General features: G+C 39.6%; 1 protein-coding gene across 1 annotated transcript in view; it reads right to left on the bottom strand.

The window, feature by feature from the left end:
- Positions 1-25166, bottom strand: part of PAIP2B (poly(A) binding protein interacting protein 2B) — a 31867-nt gene extending 6701 nt beyond the window's left edge. Inside the window, exons 1-3 of the mRNA XM_033125246.1 lie at positions 24993-25166; positions 2649-2797; positions 61-237 (exon numbers count right to left, since the gene is read on the bottom strand). Coding sequence (XP_032981137.1) covers positions 61-237; positions 2649-2786 — 315 coding nt within the window. The 5' untranslated portion in view covers positions 2787-2797; positions 24993-25166. The remainder of the gene's footprint in view (positions 1-60; positions 238-2648; positions 2798-24992) is intronic.
- Positions 25167-25822: the final 656 nt, after the last annotated feature.

Genomic DNA, 25822 nt, shown 5'->3' with positions numbered 1-25822 from the left:
TGACTCCAAATCCCATGTGCTTCTCACTATGTCACCTGTGGAACTACATACGGCTCTTACCAAAATGTCTTCAGAATCATGACCATCACTGACCGACAGTCCATTTAACTGTTGTTGCAACTGTCCCATGGCCTGAGGCAGGTCCCGTGATGGAATGAACCAGTCTTGGTCTTCCTCATCCAGCATCTCCTGGAAGCAGCGGTCCAAAAAGTCTTGCTCTTGCAGCTCTTCCTCCACCTAGTAAGCAACGGTGAGGAGCTCAGACCTCCTGTCCCGGTGGGACTGACTGATCTCTTCTGGGTTTTTCTCCACCTCTTTCTTTCAGAGCTTATCACTCTGCAATTAAGTGATCTTGTAGGAGATCTACTAAGAATTAAGACGCTTCTAATGACTGGCTGGAGAAAATATAAGTTTTAATTTTTTTCAACCGAATCCTATCAAGAAAAAGACTGAGGAAATAGTTACACAAAACAGCAGAAATCCCAGGTCTTCACAGATCTTCTAAGATCTCTAATATGTGACACAGGTATTTTCCATTCCTATGGCACTTAAAAAGAATCATTTTTAAAGCTTAAAATTTTTTTTCTCAATCTTGTTAAGAAGCAACTCTTTTAAATTTCCCATTTTACAACTATGAAAAAGGTACAGGAACTATGTTACCTTTGTTAACTAGACCTGAATAGTGGAGATTAAATCAAAACCAACTCTCAGCTTCTGCCCCACTTTTCTGGTAATGAGGCCCCTAATGGAGAACCTTAGAAAGATACTTAAGAAAGAACACTCTTTGGCATACCAATAGAAAATGATGTCATCAATGTAATATTCTTTCAAAACAAGACATCAAATGAATATTTAAACAACTCCATGTTTCTTAAAGATTGCCCTAAACTAAAGCAGTATATACCTGGGATTTTACCCCTGTTTGTAGACATTGTTAACTCTTATGAAAGAGTACGATTCACTCTGCGGATTGATTTTTAACAGGTCTCCTGCTTCACATTTGGTCAACCCTTTTCCTGCAGGCGGCCTGGTGACAGTCACAGCTCACTCATGCCACCACCAGAGGGGGTCAAACAAAACTAATTACCCAAACTAGCCAATACACTTAACCTCATGAATTCAAACGAAAAGTCACTGATAGCAAGACTTGAAAATAGTATTTCAACATTAAAATTAACCACACTTTTTTTTGACATCTCAAGTAAACTAGAAAGTTATGAAATACTTAAAATAACAATAACCACAAAATATTTTCACGCTACAAGATTTAACATGACTGCTCAAGATCTGCCCTGACTCTCCCCAAGAGTGTTACAGTGTGTTCCCCCTTATTAAATCTACCCTTATTCACAGGCACAATCCTCAAAAATGGTTACCTGGGCACAGAGGTGTGACGGAAGCATGGTCTATGTGCTACTCACACAAATCCCGACACAGTGAGCCACTTGGAAGTGGAAACTGCTGGCTGCCCTCCCTCCCCACCCCAAGTTTGTTTTCTTCTTCCCACAGCACCAGGCTGTTCAGTGAAAACCATATTTCCCATCTCCCATGCTGGGTATGGCCATGTACCTATTCATCATGTAACGTCCTCAGATGGGATGGGAGCACTTTGCATCACTTGGTTAAAAGGAGATCCCCTGCCTCAGCCTTCAGTTCTCTCCCTTTCCCAGTGGCTAGACTTGCGCTACTCAGCTGATAAATGCCCTGGGGGTGGCAGAGCAAAATGGAAGAGGCTGTGTGGTGGTACCTTGCGCCGTTAATGTCACAGAGATAGAAGACAATGAATTACTGCTGAATCTTTGCTGAAGCAGGCTAGCCTTCTCCCACCTAACTTCTCTATCGGGCTCACCTTTTGCCAGTCCCTGAGTTCCTATCTGGGGCATGCCAGGCTGGCCTGTCCGCACAAAGCTGCTGTTTCCCAGAAGTCTACACCAGATCACCATGGCATTAGATCCTTTTTTAATCAATGTGGAGGAAAAATATCAGTATCTTCCCCCGAAGTACTGTCTGGTCTCTTACCATGCTTCTTGGTCATCTCAATATTTCAAAACATCATCATTCAAAACTATAACCGGGTGACTCAGGTGGTTGGAGCACTATGCGCCTAACGCGGAGGTGGCAGGGTTCGATTCCCACATGGGCCAGTGAACTGCGCCCTCTACAGCTAAGATTGTGAACAACAGCTCTCCCTGGAGCTGTGCTGCTGTGTCCTGCCAGGAGCAGCCAGTGGCCAGCGTGAGTGGCCAACCAATGACCAGAGACCGACTGCCTCACCTGGGGGCAGCGCAAGCATGGGCCAGGGAGCTGTGTCCTACACAACTAGTCTGAGAAACAACGGCTGGAATTGGATTGGGCAGGAGGCAGAAGAAGGGGAGGGAAAAAAAACCAAACTGTAAATACAGATTTGAGGGATAGTAAAAGAAAAGGATAGCTGCAAATGATAATTTGAAACCAAGCCTTTCCATGTTCAAATTTTTATCCTTAATCCCAATTCTACTTTGAAAGCCCACTGGGAAAAGTGAAAGCTGGCCTCCATGTGTTTTTAAGTTATTCTAAAGCGAACAAAGCCATTTCTTTTGTAATAGGCTGACAGTAAAATATTATAGCTTTGAGTTACACGTATCATTGTCTTTCCACTTCTTTTTTACCTGTCTGTTGAAATCTTCTTCATTCTCCATCCACATATACTCCGCAAATGGGTTTTCCTTCTCATCGTGCCCACTTAACCCCTGGTCCTCTTTGGATTTCACACTGGGCGATGCATTCACCACACTGGATCCATTCATTATGATAGAAGCTAAACAGAAGCAAAAGAAAGGATAAAATGTTACAAGGATCAAGGAGATGAAAACCTGTATGTTCCAGATTCTTCCAGAAACTTCAGAAGTTCTAAATCAAAGTTATTAACTATAGATTAACAGAAACTGCTAGTCTGTACGTGTTATAAAACTAACCATAGCTTGCAGTTATCAACTATACAGATGTACAATTCCTTATGAGTTAAAATTAAAAAAAAAAAATGTCTAGGGTTAGTTAGCCTTTCTAGGCAAGTAGGGGGTCGTGATGGTGGTGGAATCTTTTCAAGCCAATTTCTGTAGTTTCTAGAACCTAATGAAGATCACATGGTTACATTAATGTTTGAATAGGTAAAGAAAATGTGTCCTTAATGAACATTGTAAGGAACTGCCCCTCGTTCCGATTCTCAAGCTTGGTTTTCTTTAGAACATATTTCAAAAAATAATGGATGTTCACTGTAGTGATAAGCAAAAAGGAGAAAACTAAGGTCACCAGTGGTCTAACCAACCAGAGTTAAGAATGATTCACAATGTGGTGCATATAACCTTCCTAACTTCCCCTATGTGTATGCAGATACATAGACACACATACACACGTTCCCCAAGTATCCATTCAGTAATAGCATGATGCGCCATCATTTGCTTTTTCTCATTTCTATGTTAATATAGCCATACTGTCTTTTGGGGTGTTTTCAATGTTTCTGTATTATAAAGGTTGCTTTAGTATTCCAAATCCAGCTCCACAATAACTCCAAAAAGCTGTAGAAGGGAGGGAACCAGTTCTTTATTTTTACCACCTCCATTTGCAGCATAACAATGATAGACGCAAGTCTGCTCTAAATGCCAGGGCAACTGCATAAGGAAGTGGGTCTTCCTCAGCACAGAAACTCTTAAAGGTCCCGCTCCTTGCTGGGTAGCAGGTTGTATAGTATTACATTTCCAAGGACTCATTTCGCAGTTGTTTATAACCAGCACAGTGATTTGTCCTTATTGACATAGAAATCATCCACAGAGAATCAGAGTTCAGTTTCCTAAAATATCTGCTTTTGCCCAAAAAGTGAATCCTGAGTGCACATGGCTATAAGGAAAGAGGGAAGGCAGAGGAAGAACAAAATAAGCTTCCTAATTCAAGAGCACAGCAGAGCAGAAAGCAAATTGCAGGATGCACTCGTTCATGAGAAAGGGAATGGAAAATTACCGTAATCTCAACATAGGAATGTTACCCAATTTAACGTAAACATTTTAGAGAAGTTGAAAACACTGAGGTATGGGGTTGCCAATACAAGGAGAGTGGTTCTCTTACAGTAGACTATATGGTGTTGTTATTTTATACCATCCTACCTGTGTTTTCCACACAATTTGAAAGCTTGGTTTCTCTAAATAGCAGAAATTCAACAACTTAATTTGTATAGTGTTTAACAATTTATAAAGTACTTTCACAACCGTGTTCTGATTAAGGCACATAATTTGTCCAGACTCACTTTAAAAAATCATCCAGGCAGTGCTATGATAAAACCAAATGAGGTGCTGGATTCAGGGGTTAAGCAACCTGATTCGCTGGGTTAGTTCAAGAACAACAGTGGTTTGTGGGCCTACTGGGTGATCCTGAACTCCTGCTTAATATGCCCCTTGACTTTTGTAGTGGGGTGGGAATGGGGAGATTTTGATGGAGACTGGTAACTACAAGGTAAGGCTTTTGGGGAATACCTTCCCACTTGGAGAAGACACCAGATAAGACAGCATCATTGCCCGTAACTTCCCTACTTCCAGAATTTCATGTAACATTGTCTTTTTGTTCCCTGCCCCTGTCCCGCTCGCGCTACCAGGCTTGCCCTCTGAGAGCAGTGTTTCTCTAACCATCCTATTTTGGCCTTTCACGTTCATTATTTCACTTGATCCTCACACCAAGGCACATCATGATCATACTATAGTGTAGTGGAGACAAAGAAAATACCCCAAAGCTTCCAGAGATGGGGGAAATGCTTGGTTACATAAGAAGCAACACAAATCGGAATGGCTGACCTGTGTCAGCTATGCTATGGAGAGGCCCATGTGACAAGGAATTGAGAACTGTTAACAACCGCGTGAGTGAGCTTAGAAGTTCATCTTCCCCCAGTCGAGCCTTCAGCTGACAGCTTCATTGTAATTTAACGAGAGACTCTGAGGTAGAGGCACCCAGCGAAACAGCTCCCAGATGCCTGACCCACAGAAACTGTGAGATAATAAATGTTTGTTGTTTCAACCTGCTAAGCTTTGGGGTAAGTTGTTACATAGTAACAGATAACTAATACAGATATTTAATAAACAATCACAACTAGCTCTGCCACACAAACTACCAGTTGCCACATCTTTCCTCTTATGGAGAGGGCAAGTGTGCAGTTTGAAATAGATCATTGCTTGAGAAGTTCTTTAGAATTAGTCCTCAACGGTAGACAAAGGAGTTTATGTCTGGTCTGTGCCTATGTTACATTATGAAATATAAGAACTATTTGAAACTTATATTCCCTCTACCTTACTTTCTCTCACATACATAGCAAACATGCTGAAAATGGAAAATAACAGTCATTGTTTTGGTTGAATATGGGAAAGCACGTAGCCCTATTCATAGTCAAAATAGAGGTGCTAAAGCCTGCCAAGCATTTGATTTACCATTTTACTATAGTCAAGGTTTCGTGTCTGAAATACCTGGCTTGAAATAGGGGTCTCAGTGCCCAGCCATAAAGAACTTCAAGACTTTTAATGTATCTAGGATATTTCTAGAATACATGTTTCATCAGTTCAACACTTGGAACACCCATAACTTTCAGATCCAACAGGCGCATAGCAAAAACTAGCTATTCTTTGAATCTAAATGAGATTTGGAACTTTTGACTTGAATTACCTGGAAAAAGTCTATTGAGCAGCGGATATAAGAACTAGTCTGTACTATTCTGTTTCCTATAGTATTATTAACTTCAGTCTGGTTAATGCCATTTTTTAAGTTAAATATTGTGGATAAAAGTTTTAAATTTTATTTTACTTCAAATATACTCCCACGAGCTTCAGCTTTTGTCCATTCTTAGGATATCTAGATGCACTCATTGATATCCAAGAACCTGTCTCTCCTATGCACTGTGCTTTGACAGGCTACACAGTCTTTGCCCTGGTCGTCTTTACATTCTCACAGTAGAAAGACAAGCAGATAATTAAGAATAATTATAAAAGGAGAGGTAACAGTGTTTATTAGAAAACAGCAGGAGGATCCAATTAAGTCCAGGAGTGGGGGATGGGTAGGAAAGGTTTCCCTGGGCAAGCAACACGTACCCTGATACCTCAAGAAGTATAGAGAAACGAGGGTAAAATCCAAATGGAGGCGGTATGACTTGCAGGTGATGGGAAGTATTAGATCATTCTTTCAAAGAGTCCAGCTGCCAAAGAATGGGACAGGAATGGACAGAAACTGGAGGGGTGAGAGGTCCCTGGAAACTTCATTTTTAAAGACTGGAGAGTCTAAAGCATGTTTCAATGACCACAGAAATGGTCTAGTGAAGAGGGAGAGGCTACACATACAGGCGAAGGAAGGAATAACTGAGAGTGTTGGCCACGGGAAGGCAAGGAGGGGGCACTTATTTGTTTATTGTTTTGAATAGCTAATACATTCCCGCGATTCAAAATCTAAACTCCTGGGATTCTTAATTAGTAATAGTTACATGGTGGGCATGAAGTCAGAGCTGAGGGAAGAAGAGCATTGAGAGAGATTTGGTCCATTAGGAAGCCACGTGAAACGTCCTTACTCCACAGCAGGAGTGTTCACCTCCCCGTTGGCGGCAATGCTTACATCCCCACATGGAAGTCTCCCTGCCTGGACAGCTGCTGGGTAAACCTTCCAAAGTCCAACCTTGACTTCCTTTTTGTTTCTTCTTCTAATGTTTCACAGGGTCCTATGTGGACACACACACACACACACACACACACACACACACACACACATTTTAAAGCTACATAAGCAGTACAAGAAATAATTTTATAACGCCGTTTAAATTCATGTAGAACATAATTTTGTGCCATGTTATACTTTGCACTAAAACAATTTCTGTCTCCTTGTTTTACAAAGTAAATAAGCTTTATCCATCATTTGGTGGAAGATCAAAGTCGAAAATGAGGCAGGATAAGTAGTTCAGCTTTTATGGAGGGTGAGGTGGGGAGGACAGGTAGGATATGTGTATAGAGATTTTTTAAATTCCAGGTCAATCTCTAATTACAATGATCTTGTCCCCTCTATTTCTATGTCCTTTGTTCTCAGAGAAGCTGTATAGACTTTACAGGTCTATACAAAACAAGGAGTCATCACCCTGCTAAGCTTTCCTATATTGACCTCAACACACAAATGCTCCATTAGTTATGTTCCATTTGATGCAAGAAAAGTGCTTGCAAATAGAATGTCAATGCCCCTGTTAAGCACACAGAAAAACGAACTTATCTACAATTAGAAGCTGACAAGAAGCTTTCAACAGCTTATTAGCTGACAAGTCGAGAGGAAAATCATTTGAATTCCCTGATACTAAAATACATTAACAACAAAAGGAAATTACAAATAGAAGCATCTTCTAACTTAAACTGAAGGCTGTCAGATTAGAAAGATGATAGAACACCATCTCTTTTCTACTATTTAAAATGTGTCCTATCCTGACCTATAAATTTGACCTCCTGATGAAGTGGACTCTGAAAATCTGGATACAGACACTCCGGGAAGAATGACAACACTGAACTTAATTACTGCAATAGTCTAGCCTCTAGACCAGAGCCAAGAATACAAAATAGAAGCGTACTCAGGAGTAAGCATACATAGCATACGTAGGGTAAGGCTTGCATTTAGCAAGTATGGAGAAGGCACATTTCTATTCAGTGGTTCTCAGTCTCTATAGAGTACATCAGAATGACCTGGACGCTTTCCCACATGCCATTCAGATATTAAGATTTATTATAACTAAGCCAACGCCCAACATTTGTATTTTTGCTTGTTAACTATTGTAGGTGCTTCTGATTATAGAAAGATTAAAGACTAAGGATAATTCCTCCAATACAGTGGCAAACTCTACGTGGAACAGTCCAAATCCCAATTACCCTACTTCCTCTATGAGCAGCTCCCAAATTAGTGTTCTACAAGACACCAGTCTCGTGAATGCTCTTTGGGGGAAAAAAAAATTCACTGCTCTGAGAAGTCCTGTTTAACTACCAAGCATTTCCCTAATTAATTAACTGCCTTTATTATTACATTTGTAATCTAACATCTATTACCAACCCACCAACTTTTAGAAACCACGCCTCAAGGATGTTCCATGGCATTACTATTATCCCATTGGAAATGCACAGGACACAAAATGCACTCCATAAATCATTTGAAGGCACTTCCAAAGCCCAGTCACTGGCAAGCTCTCTGTACCCAGACCTGCCCTCAAGTTCCACTCCCACAGGTAAAGGCCATCCATTGTCCTCCAAGTCTAACACTGAATGGTGGTCATCTCAGGGACCTTGACTTCTTCATAGCCAGCTCCGAAACGATAGATGCTCTTACCGGGAAGTACCGGGACGTGGAGTCTTTAGCAGATAACACTAATCAAAAACATTCCTATGGGCAAATTATTACATGTGAAATATGTGTAACTTTTCTCAATAACAAAGGCCTCCAAATGTCTTAGACTGATCTGATAATAGTTCAACTTGTTTCTTAAATGCATAATAATATCAGAAATGCTGCTACAGAAGCCCGAATACAATCTCTGCCTGAGGTCTCTCCCACTCACCCCCCATTTGATTATACATATATTCCAGTGTATATGTTATACGTATATACATTATTTGTTTTGGGAATAATCTATTTATAACCTTAGAAGTTTCTTGAGGCAAGAGTCAAGTCTTACAGCTTCTAGCAGGCCTCTGTATACCCAGTAGGTCCTCAATAAATAATTTGGTGACTCACTGCCACTTCTAGAATGCTGCATTCTAAATCTCATTTCCTAGGAAGGAAGCCCATGCCCTTAGGGGCTGGGATCTGCAGCCAAGCGCTCGAGGTTGAGTATGAACAGTTCTCCCCAGCCAGTGACACGTCACTCAGGAATCTGTTGTTGATAGGTTCAATTACTCTTGAGGGGAATAAAACTACTTCTATTCTATGAAAATTTTTTTATACGTTCTTGTTTACTATTTTAGCATTTAATAACACCAGGTAACTATAACATTGTCTTCATGAGCTGCAGGATAGGCATAAAAGCTTGCCACCGTGGAGTTATCTAAACTGGAAGAAATCCATGGATCCCAAGAAAAATCACCAAAAGGGACCATATGTTCATTTTATCTGCTATCTTCCTGATAAAAAAGGATTGTTTACCGCAACAAAGTGGAGAGAGGGCAGCCAAGCAATCTCTATACATATGTAATGAGGTAGAGAAAACTGTATTCACCAGAAGTCTTTTCAGGAGGGGTACCACTATGGGTGGGAGAAACTCCTTGAAAATTAATTTGGGGTAGAAAGAGAGTCCTTGAGGGACCAGGGTAAGAATAGAACTGTTCCATGGGATGAAGGGGAACATTTCCCGGGCTAATGGAGGCACAGAGTAAAGAAGAAAAAAATGAGTCAAGAGTGGTACATTTCAGATAGTGAAAGGTCTCACACTAAAAATGTAGTCTCTACCCTAAGACCTTCCATTTTCAGTAAAATTACTAGGAACATCTAAAGCTTAGGAAGCTATGGATTTTTTTGGTGTGGAAACCACTGAAGAGGCAGGCTTTGATGTCTAAATTGCAAAGGCGGAACTGAATTGGAAAAGTAGGTCATGGATAGGGAAAGTATTTGAAGCAAATTTACCCAGACCTCTAACAGAAAGAGAGGGCACCATAGGACACTTGAGTTATAAAGAGCAAACAAGTAATCTACCCAAATACAAGGGGAAAAGGTAAGAATAAAATAACAGCACTTCTAAGCATTTCACTAACATTCTCTCTTTTAATCTTCACAACAATCCTAGGAGATAGGTGCTGTCATTATCCCAGCTTTTCACATGAATTCTCCATCATTCAGAGATTTATTAAACACCTTGCCTAAGGTACGAGTAAGTGCCTAGTAAGTGCCAGAATCGAGGCTTAAGTTTAGGCCCTTCTGTCCCCAAAATCGATACTCTTATCCATTACCCTACACTCTTACATTTGTGCTATTAAACTCTGATTTTTCTCAAATATTGCTAATGGGAGTGAGGGAATCAGGCTGAAGGAAAATGCTATTCAACAAGACTAGGTCTTTGAAAAGAAAATATGAACAAGGTTACACGACATGCTAGCTAGTGTATTTAAATCAAAATAAACCATATTCTCTACCAGAAATGTTCAAACTTGTGACTAGAAAGCTTTCGAAAACACAATATAGATTTAGGGACCTCCTTCCCAGACATTCTGAATCATGAACTCCTAGCATGGAGCCTGGGACTCTGCATTTTTAATGACTTTCTGAAGTAATTTTATGTAACCAGCTGAGCTGTATGTCTCTGACTATACTGGTGCTTGTCCCAAGGGAATTTTCACCAGCCTGTGGTGAAATAGGAAAAATTGGGACCATGGTGAAATAAGAAAAATTGGGACCACATAGTGTTTTTCATGAAGTTAAATTTATTCAATTTAAAGAATTGTCTTTTGCTTGGAATTAAGGCCTTCCTGTGTTTTTTGGTGTTAAAATATCCTTTTAGAAAATGATATTAATAAGGATGTTTTTACCATCTTTACGTAGTTAAAAAAAATTGTAATCTTATGTTATCCTCAAAATATTTTTGAAAATTTACTGGTCTGTGAAAACCTAAAGATTGAGTATCTCTGATCTAATCATTCTTGGAAATTGTTTTTGAAGTGCAGCCAAGCTTGAGAAGCACTGCTCTAAGTCTGTAGGACCTAGTTCTATTCTTCTTTTCCTCACCCAAGGTCTTCTCTGAGGAGAAAAAGGAGCAAAACGGGAATGTTTCAAAGTAGGGAGTCTGCTCAACCCACTGTTTGCAATTCTTCCGATAGTCAATGCTGGGCCAGCTGAGCAACTTGAAAACTGAGGCTGTTCGAGTGGAACAACAGATGAGGCAGACAAGCGAGAAAAACCTGTTGAAGCAAAACTTCTCTGTGAAAAGGTGTGGCTTCCAGAGTTTGCTTTCTCTTCAACTCAAAGGTTCTATATGATGTCTAAGTTCAGAACAGGTGTGTATATTTGTCTTTAGCATAAATAAATAAATAAATAAATAAATAAATAAATAAATAAATAAATATGTGTGTGCATGTGTATTGTGTGTGTGTGTGTGTGTGCGTGTGTACACATCTAACTATTCCTTCATAGCTGTCTCCTATCTCTAACTTCTATGCCAGATCTATGATTTTGGCCTTCAGTTTTCAGTTGCAGAGGAATTACAAGAATTACAAGAAAACAATGACAAATCACTGAAACAATTAAAAATAGCATATCTGATGTTTTATGCAGCAGAGTATATTCTCCAACATTCCAGTAAGAAAATTCCAGTGATTTTTTTTTTTTTTGGAAAAAGTTTGTCTTATTTTCTTAAGTTACTGTTTTAAAAAATCTTAAGAATAAGCATAGTTAATATCTTTTAGATTTCCGGTCAAGATGGCGGAGTAGGTAAATGCTGTGTTTGCCTCCTCTCACGACCACATCAAAATTACAGCTAAACTACAGAACAACCATCATTGAGAATCACCTGAAATCCAGCTGAACTGAAGCTCTACAAGTGAGGACGTACAGAAGAAGCCACCTCGAGACGAGTATTCCTTTTTGATACTGCACTATGATTTTACAAGATGTTAACACTGGAAGAGACAGAGTAAGGAATACAGGGGAAATCTCTGTACAACTTCTGCAACTCTCTAAAAATGGACTGTTGAAATCCATGGGATTATTTAAGACAGAAGTGATCTAGCTTGGGATATGTTAAAAGGGACATCAATTTTCATGGAAGTGTCTCATTCTTCAGCCACAGGGGAAAAGAAAACAAACAAAACAAAGCTTAGGTCTAATCAGGCATCTGATAAATTCCTGTTTGTGTCTGCCATTTCAGGGGATTGAGGAGGAAATGGGCAAATTACAAATGTCCGGTTATGTTAATATTTCTTTGGAAGCAAAGGCTATGTTAGTAGCTATTAGCTATTAAAAGATGGGTGTATATTTAGAAGTTTACATTGCAAGTTTTCCATTGTTTGGCACATTCTGTAGTCCTCTTCAAAGGAATTGATTTGATAACACTACCAAATATAATCTGAGGTGGTACAAAGAGTAGAAGATAGCTTCTACTAGGATATAATTCAGTTAAACACAATCAGACTGTCTTGCTCATGGTTAGTAGTATAGAAGAAACATCACAGATATTCATAAGGACCTAGAACGCCTAACGTGCCTGAAATGAAAGTGAGTCATAAATGTGAGAGATTTGAATACGTCCCCGGTTGATCACAGGTGTTACGTTCACTCCTCAGAGAAGAAATGGACCCCTATCCAAAACAGTTAGGATCTCAAAATTGATGATATCACACAAATATCAAAAGGCGATGAAGAGACTGATTACTAACATAATGAGGGGAGGCTTAAGCCAAACATGTCTAAAAATGTCTTGAGAGAGCAAGGAGGGGTGACTAGTCTTGGCTTTTACTGGACTTAGAAGGTGGAGGTGTGGTGAAGGTTTCCTTCTAAAGACCTGGGATCGTATGGCTTGAACTCGATGTCAGTGCCAAAGGAAGGAGCACCAGGATTTCTTGCTGGTTTGCCCAGATATATAGTATTTATACCTACATTTTTTCAATAATATGTATTATCTTCTAATATATTATATGACTTGCTTTTAAAAAACATATTTATTGTTTATTCTCAGTCTTTCCACAACTACATTAACATTCCGGGAAGTCTGGATATTTAAAAAATATGTGTATCTTTTAAAGACACAAAACTTCCAATTTAATAAGCACTCAAACTTCTTTTTCCGTTAAAAAAATTACCGGACCCTTGTAAAGCAAGGCTAAATGATAAGTGGTGGTGGAGATGGAAGGGACATATAAATAACCCCTGTTTTCATGGGATTAATCCCTAAATCCTATTTGATCAGAACTCCCTGGTCCCTACGCCTTGCAAATAACACGGAATTTCTCACTTGACATTTGGCTAGGACTTACAATCATGAAAGGAGAATTGTGTTGTCACTGTGTATCGCTAATTACCTGAACTCAACACTCTACCGACAGCAGAAGGCTGAATCTTTCATGACTTGCTCCATAACCTGTGCACTTCTTATACTCCCAGACCAAATTACACTCCCAGCTTTCGTCGAGACCCAGATTTCTGGTATTTACAGTGAGTCTACAGCAATAGTTCTCAAAATATAGTCCCTGGCCCAGCAGCAAAATATCGCCTGGGATGGGAACTTCCTAGAAATGCAAATCCTCAGGCCCCACCCCACACCTGTTTAATCAGAAATTCTGGGTGGAATCCAGCTATCTGTGTAGTAATAAGATCTCCAGGTGATTCTGAAGCATGCTCAAGTTTGAGAACCACTGGTATACAGCAAGTAGAAAAATGTGTTTCCTTCTGTAGGTCGAAAGCCAGCAATAGGTACTGTATATTCTATTTGATATGAAATAAAAACATCCAATTAAAAGACATAATCTCACAAATCCTACTCTCAATTCAATGTGTTTCATTTTTATGAGTTAAATAAGAAAACAAGGTGCAATGAGAAATTGCATCTGAAATGTATACTTAGGCATCAGTCCCCATCCAGCTGGATTTCATACAATACTACTTACATTCTCTTACATCTGAAGTTCTAAAAAAGGATCTTTATAAATGTCAGCCTCCGACACTCTGGGAATTCTATAATAAAACATCAATGAGGTCTGAATACATCAAACTTACTAAAGAAGTGGAATTATTTGTTCCACCTTAGAATTGCATTCAACAGGGAGTTCAAGCATAGGACCCCTTTCTTAACATGTGGATACTTCCAAGTTAATAAAATTAAACCAGAATACCCCATTCTTCAAAAGCTTCTAGCGAGGCAAAGTTTTACTGCATAACTTCTTGCTTTCCTTGAGAATAAAGCAGAGCCCTGATAGGCACATTTTGTGGATGTGCAAGGCTACAGACCTAAATACGAGGGGTGCAAAAAAAATGTATACACAAGACTTGTATTCATCTTTTGTTATCGGTATATATTGAGTATTACAATTTTAATACCGTTTTTTCCTTTCTTAACATGTGGATACTTTTTTGGCACCCTCTGAAGTTACATCTGTTCAATAATACAACAAAGGCCTTGTAAGCCCTCAGATGATGCGTGTAATACCTCAGTACTAGCCTAGGTAATAAAAAGACACCAAGAACGCCACTATGAAACAAAAATCAGCTCTTAGTAGATAGTAACATTCTGTTCTGCTCTTGCTTACACTAAATTCTCTATGTTAAGCCTTACTTCCCTGAGGTTGTGGCATTTTAAATGTTGAGCAAGGCCAGTCTGTAGTCCACACACCACCTATTTTTGAAAAGCAGATAGTTCCTATGCAACTGTTTCAGAACACCAAGAAATGGAGAGAGTGTTCTAATGATTAGTACACAGGTAGCTCAACACATTAAAGAAGAACAAAAATAGCACAAAAGAAAACCACAGACCTATTTCTGTATCCAAACATATAAGTTCAAATAAAACACGAGCAAATAAAATCAAGCAGTTTATTTAAAAACAAAACAAAAACACTTTAATCAAAAAGGAAATGCAAGGTGGTCTAAAATTAAGATATATAAAACTGTATTTTATTATATGAGGCAGGGGGAAAAAAACTGCACAAGCATCTCACTATTTGCTAAAAATGTGTTTAATAAAATCAGCATCCATTTAAAAAATTATTTTAAAAAGGAATACAATATTTTAAAAAGGAATAAAATTAAGCTTATGATAATATAATCGGTGTGCTCACATAAGCATCTCTCTGTCCCAAACCTTCAGTGTATTCCCATTAGACAGGAAAAAAATTAGGAACGTGTACTATCATGACCACTGTGTACCTTTGAATGCTCCTATACAATGCAATCTATCAAGAACACAAGGTAAGAGATATAAACTATTAGACAGGAAGAGGCAAGGTTATCCTTTACCAATACAATTTTTACTTTTCAGCGAGACTAAGAATCAACCAAAAACTATTAGAAACAGTAAGAGAACTTAGTAACAAGACTGGTTGCAAGATAAACATACAAAATAAATAGCTTTTGTATAAACCAACAACAAGTTAGAAAAGATAAAAGAAAAAAAGACCCAAATTATAGTACCACACACACACAAATCTAAAATTCTTCAGAATAAACCTAATAAATGTATAGAACATAAAACAATTTACTGCAAAACATTTAAAATGACTCAAATAAATGGATGGACATATTATAAAATATTAACTCTTCCCAAATTAATCCACAGTCTTTGTTAAATTATGATACAAACTCCAAAGAGAGTTTTTCAAAAACTTCACAAATTGATTATAATTTTAGGTGGATTAATAACTGCATAAGAATAGTCAACAGAATTTTTAAAAAAAGAATAGAGAAATGTAAAATTAATTAAAATAGGGTTGAATGAGAATAGAAATAAACACATCAATGGAACAGAAAGCCCAGAAACAGGAATTTTGTTTATAAATTGAATTTCAAATAGTGGAGAAAGAAAAACCACTGGGACAACTAACTAGTTAGCCATTCAAAATTGAAGGTGGGAGGGCAAATAAAAAACGAACTGCCTACCTTCTCACAAAAATCAGTTACCAAAAAAAAAATCAGTTACATACAGACTTAGGTTTAAAATCAGTTACATACACATTAAGGTTAAAACAAAAACACAATGTTGAAATAAGTATTTTTAACTTTGGGATGGGCGGAGAGTCTTTCTTAACAAACCACCAAAGTGAGAATTCAAAGAAGAAAACCAAATTGATACATGTGAATATAGTACAGGGAAAAAAAATGCTTTCATTCAGCAAGATAACAAAAACAAAGACAAATAGCAAATTACTTTCTGGAGGAAAGTGTCTGCAATCTCAAAGACAACTAAAAGCTTTATAGCCTTAGCCTATAAGGAAATCTTTAAAAACAATTCCTCTTAGAAAGACAAATGCTTCAATAGAAAATAGGCAGAAACAGGCAATTCTCACAAGAATAAAAATGGCCAATAAGAATATATAAGATTCAAAGGCACTAGAAATCAAAGAAATATAAATGTAAACAGTACGATTTTCTGCTTCAAGATCAGCAAAAATGACAAACTTAGGGGGGAAAGTAGAGTTCTCACTCAATTGTGGGTGGGAGTCTAAACGGAAGGAATTTTCTACAAGACAACTTGAACATTTATATTAAAAGCGCTAAAATTTTATATTCTTTTCCTCAAGAAATCCTACTTCTAGGAATTCCAGAAATACTTGCTCAAGTCTGCTAACATGCATGTACAAGGAATTTCACCACAGGGGTGGCAATGGTTAGTTAACAATATATGTCCTGCTGTTAAAAATGATGCTAGGATATATATACTGCTATGGAAATATTCCCAAAATATAGTAAGTGAAAAAGACTATGTATTATGATTCTACTTTAAAAAATGTTTATATGCATAAAAAAAGTCTAGAAAGCAAACAACTACAATGTTTGGAGTGGCAAAATTAAAGATTTTTAAAAATATTTTGTTTTCTGAATAATTACAAAAGAGAACATGGTTTCTTTTATAATCAGGGAGAAATGTTATTTTCATTTATATATATTTAAACCTTTTTCTTTTTCATCATGTATGTGTCACATACTACAGGCTTGCCTACCTGCTTCTTGAGATAATATCAGCCCGTTTTGGGGATGTGTACTAGACAACACTGCTCTACCTTCAATTTTCTTTTAAAGGTTCTGTGGTAAAACACGGAAAAACTATCATTAGGTTAAGTTTTAAAACATGAAAAGTGTGATTACAATAGTATGCATATGAAAAACATACTACAAGTGAATGTGAAAAAGAAAGCAGCTATTGAAGAAATGGGGACTGCCATTTGGAAACGTTTTAAATTGTTTTATTGTTCTCAAAGTATTTTTTGAATATACATAATTGTGTAAAAGAAGAAGAGAAGGCTGCCAACCCCTTCCTGGGGCCACTCTTTCAATCTTTGCTACTGTTGTTATATATTCAAAAGATGGGCAACCCCTCATATCCTTTTATCTTCTTTCTTATACCCTCATTCATTCATTAATTCATTCATTCACTCATTTTTTGAAAAAGTAATACAAACACATGATTCAAAAAATTTTAAATATATATATATAAAGTCATATGGTGAAATCCCATTTTCACTTCTTTTCTTTTTTTTTAAAGATTTTATTGGGGAAGGGGAACAGGACTTTATTGGGGAACAGTGTGTACTTCCAGGACTTTTTTCCAAGTCAAGTTGTTGTCCTTTCAGTCTTAGTTGTGGAGGGCGCAGCTCAGCTCCAGGTCCAGTTGCCGTTTTCTAGTTGCAGGGGGCACAGCCCACCATCCCTTGCGGGCATTGAACCGGCAACCTTGTCGTTGAGAGGACGCACTCCAACCAACTGAGCCATCTGGGAGCTCAGCGGCAGCTCAGCTCAAGGTGCCGTGTTCAATCTTAGTTGCAACCTTGTGGTTGAGAGCCCACTGGCCTGTTGGAATCGAACCGGCAGCCTTCGGAGTTAGGAGCACGGAGCTCTAACCGCCTGAGCCACCGGGCCGGCCCCCATTTTCACTTCTTATATAACATTTTAGAATTGCTTTTTTCAATTGTAAGCAAATGTGAAAGTATATTTTTATTCGACCTTTCTTTCTCAACACAAAAAGTAGCATACTAAACACACTGTTCTATACCTTAGTCCTTTTGCAAAAATCACATCTTAAAACTCTTTTATATGAGTACGTAGAACTTTCTCACTCTCTTTTACAACTATACAATAGTCCATGGTTTGGATGTACCAAAGTTTATTTAGCCATTTCCTTCTTGACAAACACTGGCGTCATTCCTATCATGCTAGTACAAATAATGGCAAGCATAACCATGTATATACATCAAGTTCATTTTTGAGTATGTCTTTGATTAGGCTTCTGAAGTAGTTGGTTCAGGATATTAAGTTACCACTAGGTCACATGTTCACCGGGCTGAGAAGGTAGCTCCTTTTCTAGTTATTATATACAGCAATATGTAGCAAAAAACTTAACAATTCCTTGAACCAAGCAATGGTACTCTTAGGAGATCTGTCTTTATTATAAAAGTAAAATGACTAAATAAAACACCCAAGGGCTGCCTGGTGGCTCAGGCGGTTGGAGCTCGGTGCGCCTAACTCCCCGAAGGCTGCCGGTTCGATTCCCACATGGGCCAGTGGGCTCTCAACCGCAAGGTTGCTGGTTCAACTCCTCGAGTCCTGCAGGGGATGGTGGGCTCCGCCCCCTGCAACTAAGATTGAACACGGCACCTTGAGGTGAGCTGCCTCCCTGATGGCTCAGTTGGTTGGAGCGCCGGGCTCTAAACCACAAAGTTGCCAGTTCAATTCCTGCAATCTCGCAATGGATGCACCCACTGCAACTATCAACATCAACTGGACCTGGAGCTGAGCTGCGCCCTCCACAACTAAGATTGAAAGGACAACAACTTGACTTGGAAAAAAGTCCTGGAAGTACACACTGTTCCCCAATAAAGTCCTGTTTCCCTTCCCCAATAAAAAAAATAATAAATCTTAAAAAAAAAAAAATAAAACACCCAAGATAAACCCATTTCTATAAAAAATGCACATATGTGTATATAGCCAAGAACATGCATAGAAAGTATAAAACACATTCATCAAAATGTTAACCATTGTCTCAGTATGATGAATCCATGGAGGGCTTTGTAGTTTCCTCCTCTTTTATCCATCTATGCTTTCTAATGTTATATACTATTTCTGTAATATAAATTTAAAAACTAAAAATGTTGATTCAAATTAAGCTGGATACATTCCTTCAGTCTGTCTTATATTTGTGTAGTGCTTCAGAGTTATAAAGTATGTTTACGTGCATTATTTAACTCTTCACTAACCCTACATATCTTCATTTTATCAAAATGGAAATAGAGGCAACAGATGGTTAGGTAGTTGTGCCCAAGGTCATTCAAATAGAAAGCTGGCAGAGACAAATTTCAAGTCTACATTTTCTGTCTTCAGATTCAGTGAGCTATCAAAATCATGATCCTCGCTTCCTCAATTTTAACAATTCCTCAGGAGTTAATCACATAATCAGAATTGACAAATTAAAATTACCCAGTATAAGGCCTCAGTCCCTAATGTTTATATAATCAGATCTAACTGAAAGGAGAACATTGGCATACAACCCACAAAACTCCAGAGTCAGAAGAGGGCATGGATTTTTTAGTATGTTCCTAAATAAAACATCTAACTGGCAAAATATGGCCTAAAATAAATGCATAATAAAAGTAGCATCCTCTCAAGTTGGAATTCTCACTTTCAAGACAACCTTTGCCTGTGTCCCCTTCTGCTCTGGTTTTGCAATACCCAGGAGTATCTCCAATCACCTTATGGAATTTCAAAATATGAATAAGCCACACTTTTCGGGGCGTGGGGTTCATTGTATAACTTTTTTTTTTTTAACTTTGGGACTTATTGACTAAGATGACAATAACTTGGTTAGAATATATCCCTTCTCTCCAAATGTCTCTCCTTCATTCCTATAAGATTATACAGGTTATTTTACAACACACATGGAGACCACTGATAAATCATGGTTTGGTAAAAATATGTTTTAATTCATCATTCTTCAAACTACATCTCATCTATTAATAATTCTGTTCCAAAAGATGTTTCAGTATGCTGTGGGGGCAGGGAGAGGACAAGCCAAGGTTAAATTCCATGTACTCTTTTCGAGATCCACAATACACAATGGACGTTAATATAAGAAAGGCTGTAGAGAAGTCCCGCATTACAGAAACCTTTGGTTAAACCAGTTTATTCTGGCACAAAATTCTACTATGGCACAACTCTTCACATTTTCTGTTCAGAGAAACTGTTTGAATACATGTAACTATTAATTGAAACCTGTAACACATCTGGCAAAAATGGGTAATTCTTAAATCTTTCCTACCACAAAAATAATTCTTCCAAAAGTCCCTAATTTCAGTCTATTGAACTCCTTCCCCCCACCAAAGCCTAGCTCAATTATCACTTCATTTGAGAAATCTTCCCTCAGTGCTTCATATATTACTACTTCTTTCTCCTTATTTAGATAGCATTTTATTCATACATTACCTCCCTTATCACATGATAAATCAGTTCATCCGTCTCCTTGCTAGCTTATGAGCTCTTTGAGAATCAAGTTCGATTATATTTGCAGCACCTTGAACAGTATGGGACATAGATGAGCTTCCTGATGAAGTATGTAGTAAATAATTTCACTACAGCGTAACAGTTCCCAGAGTTCACTAGTTGTATTTCTAAGCTGTTATTGATACCCTGCCAACATGACGTGAGAATGTTGTGCTTTCTCCCTACAGCTCACCTCCATATCTGAGCAGCTGGGGTCACGTTAACTCAGTTGTGGCACACCCTGTGGCAAAGCCCACTCATAGGTTTTTCCTTAGGTGATTTTTGTTCGCTTGCTTTTTTTTTTTTTTTTAATCTACTAGGAATGTGCAGTAACCATTATTTTTTCATATCTCTGTGCCTTTGCACCTGCCGGACTTTGCTTAAAATGCTGTCTCAAGGTTTTCTTCACCTGGACGACATTTGTATTCGTCCTTTAAGAACCAGCTTAAACAATACCTCCTCTAGGAAACCTTTATGTCTATCCTCCCATCCTTTCAGGAAGACTTAGAAATGCCTCAAGTCATGTATTTGTGCTTCTATTACTATATATCAAGCACTGAACTAAGTGCCAAGAACAGAAGGATGCAGATGTGGATTCAGCCTCATGGAGCTCCTAGTCTGGGAAGGAAGACAGCCATACGAACAAATAACCACACTATATTAAATGCAACACCAAAAGGAAGATTTATGGAATATTGTGACGTCTCAATTATTTTGTGAGGTGCTTTAGTAAACATTATCTAGGATCACGTTAGATAGGTATTTGAATTGGACAAAAGTCCAGGAAGCGCAAAGGACTGATAGCCTCAGTTGTCTTCTGAAGAAACTGTCTCCAAGGCGTTCTTTTTGTATATACTATAGCCTGCAGGACAGATAACGCATGAAAGCACTTCTGCTTCTTTGGCCACAAAAGACTGGACCAGGACTCGGAGCCCTGACTAAGGACACGCTGAACTTGAGGGAGATCACCTAGGATATGGCTTGGCTCAAAATTCTGCCCAGGTCCTCCATTTTAGAAGGTGACAATCCAATCCATTCAGATACTCTTATCTTGGGACATACAATTGTTGGGTAAATAAAATGAAAGAAAGCAGGTCTCCAGAGCTCAACTCCTACTCTAACAATAACTGCTAAGTTATTGTTCTATAAAGTTTTGAAAGCACCAAGGCCAAGGGACAATATGGCTGCTGAGATGATTTCCCATTCAAGGTTACATAAACCATCATCATCAAACGGAGTATGGGTACACCTCTTCCTTGCTACCCACAAGGACCTAATCATCATATCACCACTTCTGAAATTTGGAAAGAGGCTTAAAAGTTTAACAGTTTGACCAAAGTCACTAAGTTGGTAGATGACAAAGCCAGAAATCAAAGGCCGTGTCAGCCTGATTTTTCTAAAATATCCTCCCATTTACATAGGTAAATGGCCTCAAAATCAAGTAATGGGAAGTGGAGGTTGACAAAGGTCAATGGAGACGCTCAAAAGGAAGTGTTTACGCACAGAGCAGAAAAGAAATGTTCTGGAAGTCAGTGTGTTAGGGGATGTGAAGCACGAGGGGGTGCACTAGGTTTCACCCGGTCAAGGTAACCGAGAATTCCAACGTGGACCTTTCCCCTGTTAGCTGTCTGTCCCTCTTACTTAAATATAACATCTATAAGCGCAGGAGTTTGTTCAACAGTCTAAACAGAGCTTGATTTATAGTAAGTATTTAATAAAAACTTGTTGAATAAATGAGTAAGTGAACGAATTCTCAAAGAAGCTAAGGAATCTACAGTGGACGGGGAAAGGGTTACCGTGAAACAGATTCCAGGACTCATTTACAAGTATGGTTGATCCTAATTATTTGTGGATCCCGTATTTGAGACTTTGCCTACTTGCTAAAATTTATTTGTAATCCCAAAATCAATACTCGTGGTACTTTTGCGGTATTTCAGAAATGCACAGAATGGCAAAAATTTGGAGTTAGCCCTCCCATTCCCAGCTAAGGCGGCCAAGGCAGTGCTCTGCTTTCCTTCAGCTCTCGTACAGAGAGGACTAAAGGCCATGGACAGTAGGGGGCAGTGCAATGTAGTGCAAGACGCTGACGGGGGCCAGCAAGACTGGGTTTGAATCCTAACTCTGGCCCTGTCAGGGAGAGGCCTCACATGAGTCACTTAGCACTTCTGAACCTGTTTTTCTTTTGTGAGAAAGAAAGAAAGGAAGGAAGGAAGGAAGGGAGGGAGGGAGGGAGGGAGGGAGGGAGGAAGGAAGGGAGGAAGGAAGGAAGGAAGGAAGGAAATAGGATCTTCCAGGATGAGCTGTATTTAAGATTTAAGATAATAATCTATATGAGACATGTATGTATGTACATACATATTTTCCCTAGGAGCAATGGTTCAGTATTTGCTAATTAGTGAGCTAGGTGTCTTTATAGACTATATTACTGTGAATAATGAGAACCAACTGTAATTATTTATAACGAAATAACAGAAAGATAAAAAAACAATTATTTGGATGGAGTGGAGGCCGGTGGCAAGCTTCAAGAAGATTTTGAAATAGGACCTCACCGGGTACATTAGATGTGGAAAAAGTCTTCAAGGAGAGAACAGCAGTTAGAGAGGCAGGCCTAGCTGTGTGAAATACACAGGAAATGGCACTTCACAAAGTCTAGAGCAGCAGGAGAGGAGACGGGGGTGCTGACCCCAGGCCAAGTGCTACTCTGGGCCCTGTAATCACCTGTACCGCAGAATCTCTCCCTTTGCATTTAGTTCTTGGTTTGTAGGTCTCCCTTCCATTAAACTGTGAACTCCTTAAAGGAAAGGGCTCTAGGAAGAAATCATAACTATAGTCCTTTAAATTTGCAAACAAGTAATTATAAGTACAAATACACCTGAAAAGACTGTACACAGATAACCTTGGTTTCTAACTGCAGCCTTATAGCAACTCACAATAGTGACAGACTCATAGATTTGCAATTTGTACAGGACTAGTCTTTGATGACTGCTAATAATTCTGTTATAAATTCCTTTTATTGTTCCAAACATGGCATTTGTTGGAATAGCTTTAAGATCTTCCTCTTTTTAGTGTGACTTATTAACAGGACTCAAACATATGTTCCATCAGACAATGCTGCCTCCTCATAGTAGAGATTCCTTTTAATTCACTCTGCTGGATTTCTTTCTTTCTATACAAGACACAGTCTTACCACAGCAAAATACGAGGAAGCATACTGATATATATGTCACAAGTAGGATAAGGAAAACAGTAAGAATTTTTCACAAAAGCTTGCAAGATTCTGGCCAAAATACAGTGGACATGATATTAAACTCACTGCTTACAATTCACCACTGAGAACTAGAAAAAACAATTCCAATTTATGTAAAGTCATGAAAATAAGCCCTGTTTGAATCTACAGGGTTTTGTACACGTGTATTTCCTCTCTCCTGCGTGCACTCTCTCTCTCATACACACACAGCCTAAGGGGGCCCATCAGGCTTATCCCAATACTTCAATTCCCTCCATCCCTCAAAACAAAACCCTCACTGTCCAATACTTAGGTAAACATTTCCAAAACTCTAAAGTCTCTATCAAATCTAAGCATGGTGAGTTACTTTTTCCCCATAAAATTCTCAGCATAATTTTATTTAGGCACAACAAAGTTTGCACTATTATCTAGAACCATATGGCTAGAACCAACACTTTTGCAACCCAAACTGATAGACTATGAAGGTGAACACAAATTCTGTGTGAAAGGGGACAGAGAATGTTATTTTTAAACAGATTCAAAGCTAGATTATCCTTAGGCTGGGTGTCATCACATCACATCCTGCTATACAGCTAAAGCACGTCCTATAATTTATGACAGACTACAGTAGTCAGGCCCTTACTTACACTGCAAACTCCTGCCACCCCAGTGAAGCTGTTTAAAATATAATCCCATTCTATCTACTTAGAAAATAATAATACATTTTTAATTTCTTCCAGTAAATTAAATCCTCCTCATCCACATTTTCAGAATTTAGCACCAAAATAAATGTATTGGAACAAAGATTCTAGAGAGGATATAATGATCAAACGCCCTTTTAAGTAAGACAAGAATGGTTTACCATTAACAAAACTGATTAAAGTCCCCAACCTTGTAAAGCTCCCTGTACAGTGTATTCTGCTTCTTGTGTTTACCTTCCAGGTGCTTGGAAGGGGCAAGTGGAAAATGTTAGTTTCCATGAGAAATTTAGGCGGTGGGAGTGGGGTAAAGGGTTCACTCGAGGAAGCGAAGGCAGAAGAGAAGTAGCCAAGGTCCCTAACTCAAATTAACTGTTAAGAATGAGGGCTGGAATAAGGGGGGAGGTGGAAGAAGCAGAAGAAACGCAAATAAAGCAAGGGGACCCGCGAATGGGGTGGGGTGGGGGGTGCACAGCTCCTCCCCCTTAGCGCCTGGGGAAGGGCAAACCGGGATGCAGCACTGGATCAATTTGCCTAGCAGTGTTGCACTGGGGGTGGTGAGGGGACTCCCAAGCCCAAGACTTCAGTCGGACTATTAGAGGAGGGATTAGGGGGCTCAGGAAAGTTGGGGGGGGAGAGGAATAGCGCGCCTGTGCGGGTAGAAAAGGACTAAGACCCCCAGCGATCTCGAGGTAGGGCAGAGGGCCACCCCAGCTGATGCGACGCGGGACCCGCCAGCTTACCCTCCCCACAGGAGATCGGGCAGGCGCGTGCCACCCCTCATAGCCCCGAGGGCGGTGGAAAGGGAGGCGCAGGGCGCCCCCAAAGCCGGGAGAGCAGCGCTTCTCGTGGGTCCCCTTCCCGACAGCCCGGGAGCCCGAGCCCACCTGGGCTGATCAGAAGCCCCTCCTCCAGACCGTACTCCGCCGCTCTTCCGAGAGCCTCAGCCGTCGCCGCAGAGATCGTAGTCGCCAGGACACTCTTGGCCTCTAGTACCAAAGCGTGAGGCACAGGACCGAGAAACGCCGCTACCACTCACCAGGTTACCTCTTACTGCACAGTGGCTCCTCACCCCGCCCTCGAACCCAAGCCATTGGTTGCTGGGCACCGCCCTATTTGTCTATTGGACCGAAGTGGATGCCGCTCAGTCACCTAGAAGGGCACGTGTTGTGTTTATTGGTCTAAATGTGAAGTAATTCCCGCCCACTCCCTCAGAAGTCCCAGCTTCTGATTGGTGTTAACGTCTGTCGTTTCGCTCCCTTCGTTCTTTTCCTCCAGGTGGAGCGCCTCCTTGCGGGAGACACCGACTCTTATTGGCTGAAAGGACGCTGGGCTAGTCCTGGATAGGCATTGGGCCAAGGCATTGGGCGTCCGGCCCCGCCGCATGGGGGAGGAGCCCAAGGTGCTTTCCCTCTGCATTTGTTTACATAGGCTTTCGCACCCCCTTCCTTCCATTGGCTGAGCCAGCAGCCCCTCCCACGGGTTGAGCCACTTAGTCTAATAAGGAGGTAGGTGGGGGGGCCGGGCCTTAGTGGGATTTCCCCAGCTGTCAACTACCAAGGGAGGAGCTTTGAGCAACTCTGGCTAGGAGCTGGCTCTGGTGGAAAATTGGGGAGTTGGGCTCCTTGGAGGGACTGGAAGGAAGTTGAGGGGCTCTTATACATTTCTAGAAACAAACCTAAATTCTCAAGTCCTTTTAAAAACATAAAACCTATTT

Source organism: Rhinolophus ferrumequinum, chromosome 13 (genome assembly GCF_004115265.2).
Source record: "Rhinolophus ferrumequinum isolate MPI-CBG mRhiFer1 chromosome 13, mRhiFer1_v1.p, whole genome shotgun sequence".
Lineage (NCBI taxonomy): Eukaryota > Metazoa > Chordata > Mammalia > Chiroptera > Rhinolophidae > Rhinolophus > Rhinolophus ferrumequinum.
The sequence above is the reverse complement of the archived record's forward strand: the minus strand, read 5'-3'. Positions and strand labels throughout refer to the sequence as shown.